Source organism: Heterocephalus glaber, unplaced genomic scaffold, assembly GCF_053883595.1.
Source record: "Heterocephalus glaber isolate CG9 unplaced genomic scaffold, H.glaber_assembly_v1.0 deba00001538, whole genome shotgun sequence".
Taxonomy (NCBI): domain Eukaryota; kingdom Metazoa; phylum Chordata; class Mammalia; order Rodentia; family Bathyergidae; genus Heterocephalus; species Heterocephalus glaber.
In genome coordinates, this window is record NW_028258333.1 from 25,720,900 (window position 1) to 25,738,836 (window position 17,937).

A 17,937-nucleotide genomic window follows, 5' to 3' on the forward strand; every position below is an offset into this window, starting at 1 on the left:
ATATCTTTTTCAAGGTGGAGGTACAGATAAAATTAACCACCTCTCATTGCTTGTTCTATCAAACATAGGGCAAAACACTAGAATAATTAACTTGAATAAGAGACACTATATATATATATATATATATATATATATATATCTCATGGTAGGTTAGCATTTTGGTCCCAATTCTTCACCCCTTTCTGCACCTGCATCTTTTCCATGGCATCATCATGGTCACACTCTGCTTCCCTCTTTGCTGGCTTTATGGTCAGCCACATGACTTGATGTTCAGCCTTAGCCAATGTCATGTAGTAGCTCGCTTCAGAGCCTGGGCATGAAGAGGTCTCATGTGCCTCTTTTCGCTTTCTGTATTTGTGCCATTGTCTTAAAAAGTTCTTCTGTTAGGTAGCTGCTACTTCTGTCTGACCACACCAGTATCCATCTTCTACCTAAACTTCAGTGAGAAGTTCACCCCAGCCATTGTGTTTTGAGGCAGAGTTGCTGGTTAAGACCAGTCTTGCGAGCAATTAATTGTTTTTATTTCACTGAAGTTTTGAAATTCCTTCACCTCAAAGATATACAACATTGGAAGAAATTATATGCATTTATTTGCTTCTTAAATAAGACCTCAACTACATCTTTACTGCATAGTGAACTTTCTCCTTTTGCATATTTGCATTAAAGACATTGCAGCTCCTTACTTTCATTGAACAAAGGAATTAACCTTTGTTTCTAATGATGATTAATTCTTAGGTGATCACTACATCTATGTATTGTGTAATGTTTATAATAAACAGAAGGTGATGTTAAAACCATCAGTACCTAATATCTGTTGTCATGAAAATTACATTGAAGTTAGGGTGTCAGGTAGAATCATCAATTTCAAAAATAATCCAAGGAAGCATGTAGTTATACCAAATGAGTAGTCCACGTGAGTGCTATGTAAGTCAAGTCTTCCAAAAGGAACAGATCACCGTGGGAAGGTCATAGGAAAGAGTTTAGAGGTAGAATTCGATTTGAGCTTTGAAGGGAGGGTAAGCTAACATGGGCTAGAAAGACAGAGGGAATGGTGTGAGCAAGACCCTGGAAGAGGAAATACATGCTTGTGGGTAATGTTTTCAGATTTTCTGCTTCTATGTCTGGCAAAATAATTTTAATAAACTATGCCTTCCTGTACATTTTTAGTGTGACATATAATATTTTTACCTGAAGTTTAAATATTTGCAAAGAAGAACTGGAGATTTAGCCCAGTGACACCTCACCTGCCTCCCAAGCCCAAGGTCCTGAGTTTGATCCCCGATGCCACAAAAACAAAAACAAACAAAATATTTGCAAAGGATATGATTTTTCAGTGTATTACCAGTATTTACATATTATTAGTTTTTTTTACTTTAAAAAACAAACCCAATAAATATAAATGGTGCTGCTGTTAGGGTAAGTATCAAATTACTACAACATTGATATAGCAGTTGGAAATTTTATAGTATTTTAATGATTTTAGCTTTTAAGAAAGTTTTACTTTTATAGCAAAATTGAACAGAAGGTTTAGAGACTTCCTATAAACTCTCTTTTTTATTCTTTTTTTTTTTTTTTGATACCAGGGATTGAACTCAGGTCCTTGCGCTTGTGCAGCAGGTGGCGAAACCACTGAGCTAAATCCCTGGCCCTCTTTTTTATTCTTAAATCCATATTTCTATTCAATTTCCTCTATATAATTTTAACCTAATGTAATATAGTTTATGCTTGAATATTTTAAAAAACATTTTATTAATACATATTTGCAGCTGTGTGTGGTGGCACACTCCTGTAATCCCAGCGCTCAGTAGGCTTAGGTCGGAGGATCACAATGAGTTTGAGGCCAGCTTGGACTACATAGTGAATTCAAGGCTTTTATCCTGAATTACAGAGCAAGATCCAGTCTCAAAAGCCCCCCCAAAATACATGTTTGGAATACATAATGATTACATTCATCAGGAGGAGTAGGTACATGTTGATCACCCTGTCACACTTTTCTGTACCAAAAAAATAGTAATTGAAATTTTAAAATCTTAAATAATTTTGACCATAAGGTCTAAGTATTTTAAAAATCTTTCTTTGTTAGTATATATGAGTATGTTAACATTTCCAAACAATTGCTTTTATGGTTAGATTCTGAAATGTGAAGGATTCATCCCCAAGTCAGCAATGTTCAGTAGTGGGGCCTAGAGAGGTGATTGGATCAGGAGGGTGCTGACCTCATCAAGGGATTAAACCATTTATACTTCATAGCTTAATAGGTTATTAGGAGGTGGGGTTGAATCAGAGGAAATAAGTCACGGAAGTATGTCTTTGAAGAATACAATTAATCTCTCTCTCTCTCTCTCTCTCTCTCTCTCTCTCTCTTTCTCTCTCTGCTTCCTGGTTGTCATGAGGTGATCAGGCTCCTCTTCACCATGATATCACCATGATGCTCTGCTTTGCCTCAGTCCCAAAGTAATAGGGCCAGCAGACCATGGACTGGAACCTCAGAAACAGTAAGCCAAAATAAACATTTCCTCCTTAAAGTTGATTTATGTCAGATATTCTGTCATAGATGCAAAGTTGACTAACACAATTACTAAACACATGTAAAATTTTACTGGAAAACTATCTCAATGAAATGAATAAGATAATTTTCAAATGAATAGGTTAATTCCTGCCTTCACAAATGCAGAGTTCAGCATTAATTTTATTTCTACTTTCCATTTTTATAGATTTAAATGCTAATGAACTTTACTCATATAAATAAGTAGATAAGGAATGAAGGAATTTTGTTATAGCAATATTATTCAACTCTTTGACATTATTAAGGGTTATATAACAAAAATCACATATGTTCTGGTCTTTTATCAAAGCTTATTTTTATAATTCATTACCTGACAATTGATTAGGACATCTTTCAAAACCATTGATTAAAAATATTAGAGACTACTTAATTTCCAAGGCATTAGAGTACAACTAAGTACCAAGATTTGGAATTTGGAGGTTTTTCCATCTTGTAGTAAAATATGAGCTGCGTGAGAGGTGGACTCCACTTTTGGAAAGTAGGAGACAAGTGTAATAAAAAAAAGCCAAGAAAGGAGAATGAGCTGGACCACTTGAATGCAGCAGAGTCATCAAGCTTGCAAACTTTATTTAAAAGTGGAGTGGAGGATTTACTATTAGATTGGTTAAATAATTAACAGTTATTACCTTAACTATTAACTATTACCTTAAAACTTAGCTGTCTCTCTCTTAGAAAGTTTCTGGATACCCTGTGTGATATGCATACCCTAGTTTGAAGGTTACGTTTTCACAGAAGATCAAATTGACCAGTTGGCTGCTCTGGCAGGAAATTTACAATGAAGCTGATACACAGTCTAAAACACAACCAAGGAAAAAAATGTTTCAAAAACTTTTGACTTGATTCCACTACTACAGAGACAACCAGTCTAGTCTAAAATGAGCCAATTATTTTCTGCCAAGAAAAATGAAAACTTCTCAAGTATAGAAAGTCATCACTTGGGAAATGAAAAAAACCACATGTGTTCTTTGGCAGTACGTGGAGATGCTTGTATTCACACCTGCATCTAGAACCACAGGCAGTTCCAACTTACCAGGTGAATTGACAAGAAAGCTTCCTTCACAGAAGTGGAGTTATACTTAGATCACAAAAAGTAATTCCTTGCATAACGTACATCATTTACTGTTGGTTTGAATTGACATTTTAACGATGAACATAAGATGGGTTGGAGGATTTCCCTAAACACTTCTGCCTCTCAGATCCTCTCGCCTACAAGACAAGAGGCTCAAACATTTGTGATACAATTATGTTCTCCTAGCATACTAATTTAAAGGAGAGTCCTTCAAATGAGAAAGTATAAATTAACTGCATCAAGTTCTTGTGACTTTCCTATGTAAAAAAAAAATCTGAGTGTGACTGCAGGTCTGTTTTGCTGAGGTTTTCCAGACTGAATTGTGTAGAAGCAGCATATGAGTATGGCTATGATTAGGGTATTGACTACCATCACCTTTGCTTCATATACAGTCCATATGAGAATAATGCAGATTTAGGGTAAATAAATACTTAATAACATATTAATGATTACCATAAATATTCTAAGCATGTTGTTTGGAAACCTCTTCTTAAATAATAATTACTGGTTTATTCTACTATTTTACACGCTTAATTCAAATGTTTGTGTAAAAACCTTTTAAGGAGCTTTTTTTTTTTTAAAAAAGTTAGTTTCATGTTGCAGAGAAGGTGTTAAAATCTTCATAATGATACGGTGAACATGTAGGTGGTGGTAGCATTTTGGGGAGAAAGAGAGAGTAGTTGGAATGTGGAAAACATGTAGTTTTACATGAGTCAGAGAACTTGGGTTTTGGTTTTGCTAACGACAAGCCACATGGCCTCAATTATTTCATTTAGTTCTTATTTATAAAATGAATATAATACTGTCTCAAACAATCCCACAGGATTGTTCTGGAATCCTATAGACATTGAATGTGTAAGAAGATTTTGAAAAGTTTAAGGTATTATGCAAATGAAAGTTGCCATAAAGTAATACATTTTTATGAAGACTAAATTTGTTATAGGTTTTTGCTCTTGATAATAGGCAATTTAATTTAAAAGTTTGGTGGCTTGATTCCATCAGGACCTGCCTTGTATTCTACTTCTCTAGCTGACCATTCACACAGCTAGGGCCCCACCCTCTCAGCCTTGAAACTCAGCCTCGTGATATCCTCTAATGGGACCCCTAAATGTGGTAAAGCAGGAGCTATTCAGAATTCCTTGCCAGCTTTCTGGGATGCCTCATTATGAGACTCCCTGGCAAACACTATGTATCAAATTTTTCTTTTTCCTGAACAAAGGAAACCAACAGATTATGAGTGATTGTTTTTCAGCTAACTGGGCCAAGATTTCAGTATTCTTTTCCTATAAGACAAATTACAAATTTACACTGAGTGAGAATAAATAATATATGTAATTCTATGCTTCAGACTTCTTAGGTTAAGGAGAAAATTGTCTCTTGGATCCCAAATAAAGCAAAGTATAATAATACTGGGCTTTCACCATGGACTTACATTGTCTCCCTGAGGAAAGCAGCAGAAAGAGTTGGGGTTCACTTGAGCTTGCTGTGATCTGGTTGTTAAGACTTTAGATAATCTTGTACCATTTACTGCTATGTACTAGGAGGGCCTGTGAGCTTGAGTCAAGATTCTCATCTTTAAGATAGGAGTCAAAGGGATTGAGTGCACACACTTTTATATATATACACTTATATATATATATATAACACATTTTTAAATTTTATCTACACATATATACACTTTCAAATTTTATTTATTTGCTCAGGGCCCTCCCACTGAATATATCCCCAGCCTTTAAATTACTGGGGGGTTTTGTTTTGTTTTGTTTTGTTTTGTTTTTTGAGATAGGGTCTTGCTAAATTCTCTAGGAAGGACTCAAATTTGAGATTCTCTTGCCTCAGCCTCCTAGAGTGCTGGGATTATAGGCATGGAAAAGATTTCATGAACTGAATAAAGGGTGTATGAAATGTTTTATCTGGCACGTGATTCTTATATATTGGGATTTTGTTCTTATTTTGATTAAAGAAATGGAAGTTTAACTGGCCTAGAGAGAGGACATAAATCCATTTTTAGCTGAACCTGATGTGGGGATTTTGTCTTGGGAACTGCCTAATACCTCAGTGTAGGGTTTCTCAACCTCAGAATTACTAACATTTTGGCTCTGGCTGCCTGTGTGTTGTAGAACTCTTAGCATCATCCCTGGTCTCTACTCACAAGATGCTTGTAGTGCTCTCCATTCTGTCCCCTCCAAGCTGTGACCACGAAGATGGTCTCTAGACACTGCCAAATATCTTCTGGGGGATATCACCACCGGCAGAGAACCTCTATCTTAGTCCCTGCATCAGCTGTACGCTTGCCATCCCTTCTCTCTTCTTTCTTCTTATCCTCTGTATTTCAAGTTCTGGAGCTTTGTCCTTGAATTTCATTCCAGAAACTTAGTTTTAGTTCTACCTGGTGCCAATTGTCAGTATTTAAAAAGCCACACATTTATACATTGTTATTCATCAGTTAATCCACCTATTTGTTCATCCCCCAAGCATTTTTTTTGTATCTATTATGAACCAGGCCCCCAAATTGTAAAGATAAAAAGACTTTATCAGTGGTGAAATAGAGCTATGCCCTCTTTGTCCACATACTACTGGGTGGGTGAGCAACTGTGTCTTTATCGAGGACATATTCACCCCTCTCAGGACAACTAATGGAGGTCATGCAGTAATACCCCTGGGATAAGGGACAGAACAGAACCAAACTTCAGGTCTATGCCATTTTCCCAATTCCTGGAGCACAGATCTCTACATTATTGTGTAGATCCCTTTTTTATAAACTCCAAGACTTCCCTTAGAGCTTACAGCCATCTGTCCAGAGCCCAGTGTTTTATATGGAAATGAATAACATGTCCGCATTCTCTGAATGAGAACCAGAACTTCAACACCTCCACATTGTGTCCTCAGAATTGCTTCCTCTGAACCCATTCCTCCTAGGTCAACTCCAGAGTGTTAGAACCTCCTGAAAACTTATAATCAGCTATCAATCTAGAAATTCCAATGGAAGACAGCCTTCCTGGGAATTCAAATGTTCTAACTAATTTGCCAGACCTACTATTGACCATTCAGTTTGAACTGTTCACATGTCATGTCAATGTTGCTGTGATCCTCCTGCTGTTCATACATGAGCCATTTCATCTCCTACTGGTCTCTGAAGTAACATCCTGATAGTGTAGTTTGTTTTACAGACATGACTGAGGTTGGGAAGCTTAAAGTATCCTGTATGAACCATGTCCTTTGTATAAACCCTTCTACCACTCTATCATAATCAGAGTTGGAGACTTTTCCACTAATTTTCATCTGGAAAAATTCAAATGAAATACAGACCCTTTGCCTGCTGTTCGCACCAGCTCAGACTCCTCTACCACTCGGTTGCGGCAGGGGGACCGGGGATCACTGTCACAGTCATCCTCATCTGAAAAGTCACCGCAGTCATTGTCGTCATTACACAGAAGCCGCTTCTTTATGCATCTGCCTGTAGTCAAAATCAGGAAAGATATTGTGTCTAAAGCCAAATTTTTTCTTTCTCTCTTTCTGAAGTTATCAAATACACTTTAAGGCTGGAAACGAGGATCTAGGCAAACACATTTGAATTTTTTGTAGAGAATATATTGATGATGGCCTTCCTGGGGACCCTTTCCTACTTGGAAATTTAACGAGAGCATGTTTATTTCTTTTCACTCAGGAGTGTACACAGAAATCTACAGTGAGCAACTGACATGCAGGGATTACCTGTGCTGCACTGAAAGTCATATCCACAGTCATCCTCGGCCTCCAGGCAAGGCTCCGTGGGAACACACTGCTGTTTGTCTCCTAGGGCATCCATGCAACGTTTTCCATTAAACTGTCCAAAACTCTCAATGCTCCTTGAGCGAAACTGGAAAAAACCAGCTGGAAAAGTTAGACTTACTAATGCAACAAAGGATAACGGTCAAAAGCAGCATTCGCCCTACCGCAGCCTCCCCAAACCAAATGAGACCATGGTTTTAAGGGTGAAACCATAGCAGCATTCATTGATGTTAGTGAAAGTAGCACTTCACATTCTAGGTTACGTATTCTCTTGTACACTGGATATGTTCTGATGACTCTCACTCAGTGTAACATGGAGCATTCCGACAAGGCAAGGACAAGCCACATACATATAGATGATTGTCTCTCCTTTGGAATTGGAGTTGTGAGGGCTTCTTGCCTTACAGCTCTTTCCCGGGAGAGGTGAGCAATAGTTTCCAGGGGAGAAAGAAGGTGGACACTTACCTGTAGTTTAAGGCAAGGATCACACTCTGACCATTCACTCCAGGCACTCATTCGGCAGTCTCTGGGCAACGGAGAGCCATCACTTTGTATTACTTGTTGGCTATAAATGAGATAATAAAAGTTAATCAACTTATAGTGACCATCATATATTCCTGTTTCCAAGAACTCTTCACAAACTAGTTTTGTTTCTCAGCTGAACCTAGTGGCTCATGCTTACAACCCAGCACTCTGAGAGACTGAAGCAAAAGAATTAAAAGTCTGAGGGCAGCCTGGACAACTTAGAGACGTAGTGGAACCTTATCTCAAAATAAAAAATAAAAAGGACTGAAGATGTAGCTCATTACAAGGCTTGGCCCAGCCAGTTTCGAAAAAAAAAAAATCTTTTACTACTTTCCCCCTTCTAAATCATGCTACTTATCCTTTTACCCTATGTCCCATTTGACATTTGATCACATGTCATTTTGTATTTTCAATACATCTTTTTGTTTAATTTGTGTAATGCATGATAATTTAACTTTCAACCTAACAATAGGAGCAACAACACAAAGAAAACTAGCAAGGTAACCAGGCAGGTGTTTTACAATGATTGATCTTATATTTTCAAACAGATGATGAAATTCTTGAAGCTAGACATCTTGTTTCACTTTCTGTGTATACCTCCCCTCCCACTGAGGGACTGACAAAGCCTCCAGTTGTCTGGTTCTCTTACAGATATAAGGCTGCCAGCCCTGCCATTCCTACAGCAAGCACCTCATCAAGCAGGCTTTCCTGCTCCAGGATTCTGTACGTAAGTTCAAAATGGAATGCTTTACCATGCCACACTCCACTTCAGGGCTCATTCTTACTGTTTCTGAGGTTGAACATCATACATTTTGGCACTTACAGCCCCCTTCCCTCTCCTATACCCAATGCTTGGGAGTAGTTTTAGCTTTGAACTTTACTTTCACCTTGGTTTGCCATCTGGGTCTCTTCTAGTTCCAACCCTATCTTGGATAATTATCCCATTAAATGACAGAAAAGAGACAAACATAACAAAAACAGAAGCTACCAAACAAGAATCTTACAAATTTCCTGCCTCTGTTTCCCTGACCTGGTACCCATCCTTTCAGCGAAGCTTCCTGCACCAGGGGTATGACTAGGCAAGGTCAACTTGTTCACAGAAACTCAGACCTTGGTCTGCTTTGAGACTTTAATGAATTGAAAATCTCCTCCATTTTAAGCCCTTCCTTTTAACCAGCTCCTTGCCATTTGTAATACAATGTGTGCGAGTCTGTGACATTAAACAGAAACAAGGCAACAAGTGAACACATAGAACAGCCTCCCTGAACTACACATTTTCTTCCAGCTGTCACCATCTCCTCCCTGCTCCTCACAAGGACACAGCGTAAAGAAATTGCAGTAAGAATATTCAGGTTTCTGTCTCATCCTCCAATAATCTCATCTCCTCCTTCAACCTTCCATGCCACTTTTGCTGCTTCTAAATTTTCTGTATTTTTTGGCTAAGTGTCTTGGAAAGGTAGCTTCCCCTGGTCTCCGGCTCCTTGCATTACCTCTCAGCTCTGCTGCCCTGCAAGTCCTGCTCCTGCCCAAGAACATGATGACAGCTGTGTGGCCCACTTGGTTCCTTTCAGTCCTGACCTTGGAAATTTCCTCACAGCCTATAAAGCAGTTGGCCACTTGTGCTTTTCAAAGCACTCTCTTCCCTTGTACTGAGTGACACTATATTCTTCTCTACCCAGTGCTCTCTGCTGTCCTATGCAAGCTTCTCTCTTTCTCTTTTTCTCTGTGTTTCCCCAGAGCTATTGTTTCTATGTATGTGTCCTAATGATATCCACAGAGTTCAGACATTTCTCTTGAATTTTAAACTATTGGATTTCATTCCCAACTGGATATCTGCACTTGGATGTCTTCAAGATTCATAGAATTCAATGGATTCTCAAATCAATTAATTATTTTTTCCTTCTCATTCAGAGCTGCTCCTTGACTTACGCAGTTATCTTAGCCAAAGTCCTGGGTGTTACTTGTGTCAACCTGCGTCCCCTCATCCTTATTTCTGATATCTAATCAACCACTAACACCTGTTGCTGACAGTCGTGGGAATGATTCTCAGATCCGCCATTCCTGATCTTTTCCAGGTGTACTCTTGTCTGCACTAACCTTACATCTCCCATAGATGACTACAATAACTTCTGAGTTTGTGTAAGGCATCTAGAGGGTTCTCTTTGAAATGCAAACTTGATCTTACCATTCCTTTACTGGAAACCTGTCGGTAGCTTCTCATCACTCTAGAGATAATTTTTTCTAACATGGTATGAACAACGACCCCCAAAGATGTCCATGTCCTAATCCCTGTACTCTGTGAACATGTTACTTTAAATGGCAAGAGACTTGGAAGATTGTGATGAAGGAGTGGGCCTGTTCTAATCACATGAGCTCTTAAAAGAAGAGTGGGCTAGAGAGGTGAAAGCAGAAGAGGTGGGAGAAACTGATGGCTTGTAAAGGATGCTGCTTGCTGTTGCTGGCTTTGAAGATGGAAGAAGGGGACAATGAGTCAAAACATGCAGGGAACTCTAAAACTTGGGAACAACAGAGAAATGGATCCTTCCCTAAATCCTCCATTAAGGAATCTAGCTCTGCTGGCACCTTGATTTTGACCCAGTGAAACCTGTTTCAGATTTCTAACTTTCAGACCTGTAAGATAGTGAACTTGTGTTTTAAACTGCTACGTTTGTGTCATTTGTTACCATTGAAACAGGAAACGAATACACATAGACCAGAGAGTTCTACATAGCCTGGCCCCTTCCAAGTGCTACAGCCTCACTTTTTTCTACTTAAATCCCAGATAAGGCTGAGGATTTAGCTCAGTGGTGCTGCTGCCTGCCTCGCAAGGGCAAGGTCCTGAGTTCGATCCCTAGTACCAAAACAAACAAACAAACAAAAAAACCCCAGACCCATTGAGCTTTAGTTGAGCCACTTTTTCTCATGACTTCAGGTCTTTAATCATGCTAATCTCTATTCACCACGCTGATCTTATCTAAGACACATTTTTTACTAGTGTATGTTTGTGATAGTAATAGTTATGTTTATTTGGGGGAACTAACATATATTATGTGTATTATTTCTTGATCATTTTTGATCCCTTTATCTCCCCACCATTCTACTCCCCTCCTTTCCCAAATCCTCTTCCCCTTCTCCAAAAGGTCTACTACTCTGTCTCATACAATCTCTCCTTAATTTACTCTAATTAATTTATATTTTGAGTTTCTCATATAACAGAAACAATGAAATATGTGTATTTAATTTTTTATGTCTGACTTACTTCACTCAACACTCTTCTCCTGAATACCTTCCCTAACCTCCTGGGGTAGCTTTCTGTGTACACTCTTGCAGCATCTTGTTCTTCCCTATATCATAAACACATTTGCAATGACATATTTCATTTAGTTAATTAATTAGTTAATTTGCTAATTTATCAAATACTTATTGACTATTTTTTTTAATTTTAAAAACTTGATCATTCACTAAACACACATATATACAAAAATTAAAATTGTTCAAGGAAAAGCAATGCAAGGGAAAAAACTATAATAATATTCAAATGCAATAGAACTCAACCAAAGCAAAACTGAAAAGTACTTAAACATTTTTCTACATAATTTAAAAAAACATCTCAAGCATTAACAAGACATCAAAGGATGTGATTTGTTTTAGAAAGATTTTCAAAACTAATATTGAACAAATACTGGTCTGAGAAAAAAATTCTAATTAGCTAGTAGACTCCACATGGGCCAAATTTTTAAATTTACATTTCAATATAGTCATGTGACATGTGATGGAAATATAATCTGAGAAATATGTTATTAGCCAATTTTACCGTGTGTATCGCAAAGTATCACACAGAGTGCCAACTTCTAAGTGCAAACTGAGAAGGTATAAGTCAATCATCTGGGATGGCCCCTTGATATTATCCAAATACGCAGTTAAACACGAGATACATGGGGCTACCACTGGCATAACAGCACACTGTTTCACAGTAAACTCTTTTATATAAGTAGGATAATGCTCTAAACAATGAAAAGCACAGCATGTTATAATAAGTACATAAAACAGTAACAGTTATTTATCACACCATCGAGTACTGTGTACTGTACATAGTTGTATGTGCTTCTTCTGGAAACACACCCTTCTTGCCTTTGATCTCAGTGATTCTTCCTTTCCAACCCACTGATGAGCTCCAGCCTAGTCTCTATCTACATCTCTCCCTATAGTTTTAAACACAATCTATATATGGATCCTTTCCAGATTCCAGCTTGTAACTCTGATCTCTCCCCTTCCCCTCCTGCCTTTGAACCTTTTCTTCCTATTTCAAATTATCAATTATTCTTTTTAACCATTTTAATCCTTAATTACACTTTCAGTTTCTCACACTAGAGAAACTATTTGGTATTTACACATAGTGTCCTATTTATTTCACTTAAGAGGATGGCCTCAATATGCATCCATTTAGCTATAAATGACTCTAGTTTCTCTTTCTTTATGGCTGAGTAGTACTCCATTTTATATAAAAAAAAAAACCCCACATCTTCTTTATCCAGTTTCCAGTTGATGGGCACTTGGGCTGTTTCTAAGCTTTAACTATTACAAACTGTGCTGCTATAAACATGGGTGCACATATATCACTATGGTATGATTCTTTTAATTCTTTGGGGAAGATACCCAGTAGGGGACTAGCTGGGTCAAATGGGACCTGTAGTCCTAGTTCTTTGAGGTATTTCCACACTGATTTCCACAGTGGTTGCACCAGTCTGCACTCCCACCAACCTTGGAGAAGGGTTCCTTTCTCCCCATACCCCCACCAGCATTTGTTATTGAATGATTTCTTGATAACAGCCATTCTTTCAGGGGTGAGGTGGAATCTCAGTGTTGTTTTCATCTGCATCTAGCAAATAACCAGTGATGCTGAACATTTTTTCGTGTATTTATTTGCTGCTTTTACTTCTTTGAGAAATGTCTGTTCATTTCAGATGCCCATTTTTGAATTGAGTCTTTATATTTGGAGGCTCTGATTTTTTGAGTTCTTTATATATTCTAGATAGTAGACCTTTGTCTGAGGAACAGCTGGGAAAATTTTTTTTCCCAGATTGTAGATTGTCTCTTAGCTCTGTTGGTGGTTTCTCTTGCAATGCAGAAGCTTTTTAATAAGATGAGATCCCAGTTGTTGATTCTTTGTGCTAGCTCCCATGCTACTGAGGTTTTGTTCATAAAATCTTTACCTATGCCGATGTCTTCAAGAGTTCTACCTAACTTGTCTTCTAGCTAATTTGGTGTTTCTGTCTTAATATTTAGATCTTTAATCCACTTTGATCTTAGTTTAGTGCATGGTGATAGGTATGGGTCTAGTTTTAATCTTTGGCAGGTTGAAATCCAATTTTTCCAACACCATTTATTAAATAGACTATCTTTCCTCCAATGAGGATGGTTGGCTCCTTTGTCAAAGATGAGGTGGCTGAGTATGTCTGGAGTTGTTTCTGCATCTTCTACTTTATTCCACTGATCCTCAGTTCTGTTTCTTTGCCAGTACCATGCTGCTTTTATCACAGTAGCTTTGTAGTATAGTTTCAAGTTGGGGATTGCAATTCTGTTGCCTAGAATTGCTTTTGGCATTCTATGTCTCTTTGGTATTCTATTTATTTCTCTTTTCTAATTTCTGTGGCTAATGTTTCAAGAACAATATTAAACAGGAATGGTGATAGTGGCCATCCTTGTCCTGCTCCTGATTTTAGCATGAAAATTTTCAGTTTTTGACCATTTAGTATGATGTTGGCTGTTGGTTTTTCATAGATAGACTTAATCAACTTGAGATAAAGACCTTCTATTCCAATTTTCTGTAGTGTTTTTATCAAGAGTGTGTGTTGGATTTTGTTGAATGCCTTTTCTGCATCTATTGAGATGATCATGTGGTTTTTGGCTTTGACTCTGTTAATATAGTGTATTACGTTTATTGATTTATGAATGTTGAACCATCCTTGCATCTCTGACTTGGTCAGGGTTTGTGATCTTCTTGATGACCCTTTGTATTGTGTTTGCCAGTATCTTGTTGAGGATTTTTGTATCAATATTCATTAGGGAGATTGGCCTGTAGTTCTCTTTTTGGGTTGTATCTTTCCCTGGCTTTGGAATCAAAGTAATACTTGCTTCTAGGAATGAATTTGGAAGCCTTGCTTTCCTTTCAATCTCCTCGATAAGTTTAAAGAGTAATGGTGATAGTTATTGTTTAAATGTCTTTTAGAATTCAGCAGTGAAGCCATCAGAACCTGGGCTTTTCTTTGTTGGTAAATTTTTTATTACATTTTCAATTTCACTCATTGTAATTGGGGTATTTAGAATTTCTGTATCTCCTTCATTTAACTTTTGTAATTCTAAACAAATGGAATCCGTCCATTTCTTCTGTGTTTTCCATTTTATTAGAGTACAGGTTCTTGAAGTAGGTATTGATGATGCTTTGAATTTCTTCTGGGTCTGTTGTGACTTCACTTTTTTCATTCTTAATTGCATGGATTTGAGTCTTTTCTTTCCTTTTTTTTTGGTAAGGTTGGCCAAGGGCTTAACAATTTTATTTATTCTTTTGAAAAACTAACTCTTTGATTCATTGATTTTTTGGTATGGTTCTCTTAGTCTCCATTGCATTGATTTCTGCTCTGATCTTTGTAATTTCCTCTCTTGTAAGAGCTTTGGGTTTGTTATGCTCTTCTTTTTCTAGGAATTTGAGGTTCTGCATTAGGTTATTTATTTGAGTTCTTCCTGTTTTCCTAATATGGGCATTCACTACTATGAATTTCCCATGTAGAACGGCTTTCATTGTGCCCCATAGATTCCTGTATGTTGTACTGGCATTATCATTTGCTGGTAGAAACTAATTTTTTCAATTTCCTCTATGACCCATTGGTTGTTCAGGAGGGTGTTATTTAATTTCCATGTGTTTGTGGGAGTTTTACAGTTTCTTATGTCATTGATCTCCAATTTTATTGTACTATGGTCTGATAATCTACAGGGGGTAACTTCAATTCTTATACATTTACTTAGACATGTCCTATGAAATAGCATGTGGTCTATGTCCAATGAACTAGCATGTGGTCCAGCCGCCAGCTTAGCTGAGCAGTCAGAGTGGTTGTGGGTGACTGTGCCCAGGTCTGTCTGGCTCGCTCCATCCACTTGCAACCAGGAGAATGTGAAGACCCCCGGGCAAGCCCACCAGCCTCCAACTTAGCCGAGCAGGTGCCTGCCACAACAGAACACCGCCCCCCCCCACCTCTGGCCTCTTGGCTGTGCAGCTACCTGGTTCCACACTACAGAGGCACAGGGAGACATAAAGGCCATTGTCCTGAGCTGCAGATGTGAACAACAGAGAGAGGGCCTCTCTCAGGCTCCTTAATGAAAACTGAAGCCCACTGGAAAAGTGAAGAGAATCTCTGTAATAAAGACATACCAGACCATTGTACTTAGTAAGTTGGAGGGATCATCACCTCCCATTTGAACCTGGACTATCTTCAGGGGAAGGGCAGCTGGAATCTGTAATAGAAACTTGCAGAGTTCAACCCTGCAGGAGGACAGGGAGCTCAATTTGGGACTTGCAGCCAGAAATCTGCCTGGATCTCACAGGTCTGTGACTGGTTTACTGAGACTTGTTGACTTATAGCTGCACATTGCTGCCCACATTGTCTATTGTGATAGCAGAGACATACCCTGAAGGAGGTCCTTCCTTTTTATCTTTTATTTGTTATTTTCAAAATTACCACTATTTTTTTGCTCCTATTTTTAATTTTTTTCTTCTTCTACTCTTTTAAAACTTTTCTTTTTCTCTTTTTTTCTCTCTTTTTCTCTCCCTCACTTCCTTGCTGTCCCACATTGTTCTTCATCTCCTTTTGTGTTCCTGTTCCTGCCCTAATTCATATTTTTTCTTTATTTTTCTTTTCTTCTCTTTCCTTCTCTCACCTGTGCCCTCTGGCCTCACTGCTTACCTTCCTCTATCCCTCTACCTACCTATTTCTCCCTCTCCAACTCCTTCTAACTCCCCATCCTGAAGGATAAATTTGCTATACTGAAGAGTTTATTCACTATAAACATATGTTGGGTTGGTCCTTGATCTTGATTTAATTCACTCAGCTAAAGGTGATAGGTTAATAACTACCACAAATTGTCATTTTCTAAGAGGTACTTGATGCTATTGTGTTGCTGATTGTATCACTTGGGCTAAGGGGTTGTTGTTGATCTAATCAGTTGTCCTTCCTGGTATAATGAAAATGAGATAGCTTCAGAGCCATTAGAGACTCAAAATCTAAAGACCATCTATACCTGGAAGACACTTCTGAGAAGTGATCATTCCATAAGGGTTCTAAATACATCAACAAAGATACAATAAGCAGCTTCAAATTATCAACCCAGAAACTAAACCAAGGACAGTAACAAAAACAAAAATAAGAAGACATTTAAGCAAGCCACAAACTCAGACTTCCACACCACAAAAGGCAAATTCTGGTAGAAAAGTGTGATAATCAACCACCTGGACACCCTGAACTGATAGCACAGGAAGTACCAAAACAGATGAATGAGGTTCTAGAAAAATTCATAGCAGAAATAATCTCCCAGATAATTACAGAAATGGAGAGCAGAGTGAAAGACATGATTAGAGGCTCTAGAACAGAAACAGATAAAAAAATAGATGAGCTCAGAAACATGCTGGAAGCCATGAATGCCCAGCATAAGAAAGAAATAGAATCCATGAAACAGATTCAAGCAGATATTCAGGAGATTAAAAACTCCACTGAAAGTATGCACAGCAGATTAAGGGAATCTGAAGATAGACTATCAAATATAGAAGTCAGGATTGTGGTGAAGGACCATGAAAACAGAGATTTCTTAAAAATAGTAAGGGACCATGAGAAATCAATTCAGCACCTGCTATATGATGCAAAGAAGAATACCATAAGACTGATAGGAGTCCACAAAAAAACTGGAGAAAGTACAATTGACATAAAAAAAACCTGTTCACAGAGGTAATAGTAGAAAACTTCCCAGATAGAGGTGGAGAATTGGACATACAGACAGGTGAGGCATATAGAACTCCAACTAGTCATGATCAAAAAAAACTACACCTAGACATATTATAGTCAAGATCCCAGAAACCCAACAGAAAAACAAAATCCTACAGGCAGTTAAAGAAAAGAAACAAATCACCTACAAAGGAAAGCCCATCAAAATCACGGCAGATTTCTCAACACAAACCCTCAAATCAAGGAAAGCCTGGAGTGAAGTATTTCAAGCCCTAAAAGAAAATAACTTCCAACCTAGACTGTTGTATCCTGCAAAATTATCTTTCAGAATTGATGGGGAAATTAGATACTTCCACAACAAAGAACATCTGAGAAATTTCATGAACACCAAACCAGCACTCCAAACAATTCTAAGCAATATCCTAGAAAAAGACAATGAAGGTCACAACTCCAAGAGGCCCAACAGAGTGAAGCCACCAGGCAAGGTAAGATACTAAAGTGAAAGGGGGAAAAAATAAGAAGTAAAAGCACCAACAATAGTAAAACATCATGACAAGGATGATTTAATATCTATCAATTATAACTATCAATGTTAACGGCCTCAATTCATCAATCAAAAGAAACAGCTGAAATAATGGATTAAGAAGCAAAATCCAGCAATATGCTGTATACAAGAAACATATCTAACTCAAAAAGAAATACATAGATTGAAAGTAAAAGGATGGAAAACAGTTCTTCATGCCACAGGAACCCAGAAAAAAGCAGGCGTAGCAATCTGATTTGCAGACAAAGCAGATTTCAAACCAAAATTAATTAAGAGAGACAAAGATGGTCACTACTTCCTTGTGAAGGGAACAGTTCAAGAGGAAGAGATGACAATCCTAAATATATATGCACCAAATACGAATGCCCCTAACTATACAAAACAAATATTAATGGACATGAAAAAAACCAAATAAGCACTAATAGAGTTGTAGTGGGGGACCTCAATACCCCATTATCACCAATAGACAGAT

The 17,937-nt window shown here is 37.8% G+C and overlaps 1 protein-coding gene across 1 annotated transcript in view; it reads right to left on the reverse strand.

Annotated features, from left to right (window-relative positions):
- C9 (complement C9) overlaps positions 1 to 17,937 on the reverse strand; it is an 88,035-nt gene that overhangs the window by 59,504 nt on the left and 10,594 nt on the right. Inside the window, exons 2-4 of the mRNA XM_004848587.3 lie at positions 7,872 to 7,971; positions 7,350 to 7,494; positions 6,945 to 7,092 (exon numbers count right to left, since the gene is read on the reverse strand). Of these exons, the coding sequence (XP_004848644.1) occupies positions 6,945 to 7,092; positions 7,350 to 7,494; positions 7,872 to 7,971 (393 nt within the window). The remainder of the gene's footprint in view (positions 1 to 6,944; positions 7,093 to 7,349; positions 7,495 to 7,871; positions 7,972 to 17,937) is intronic.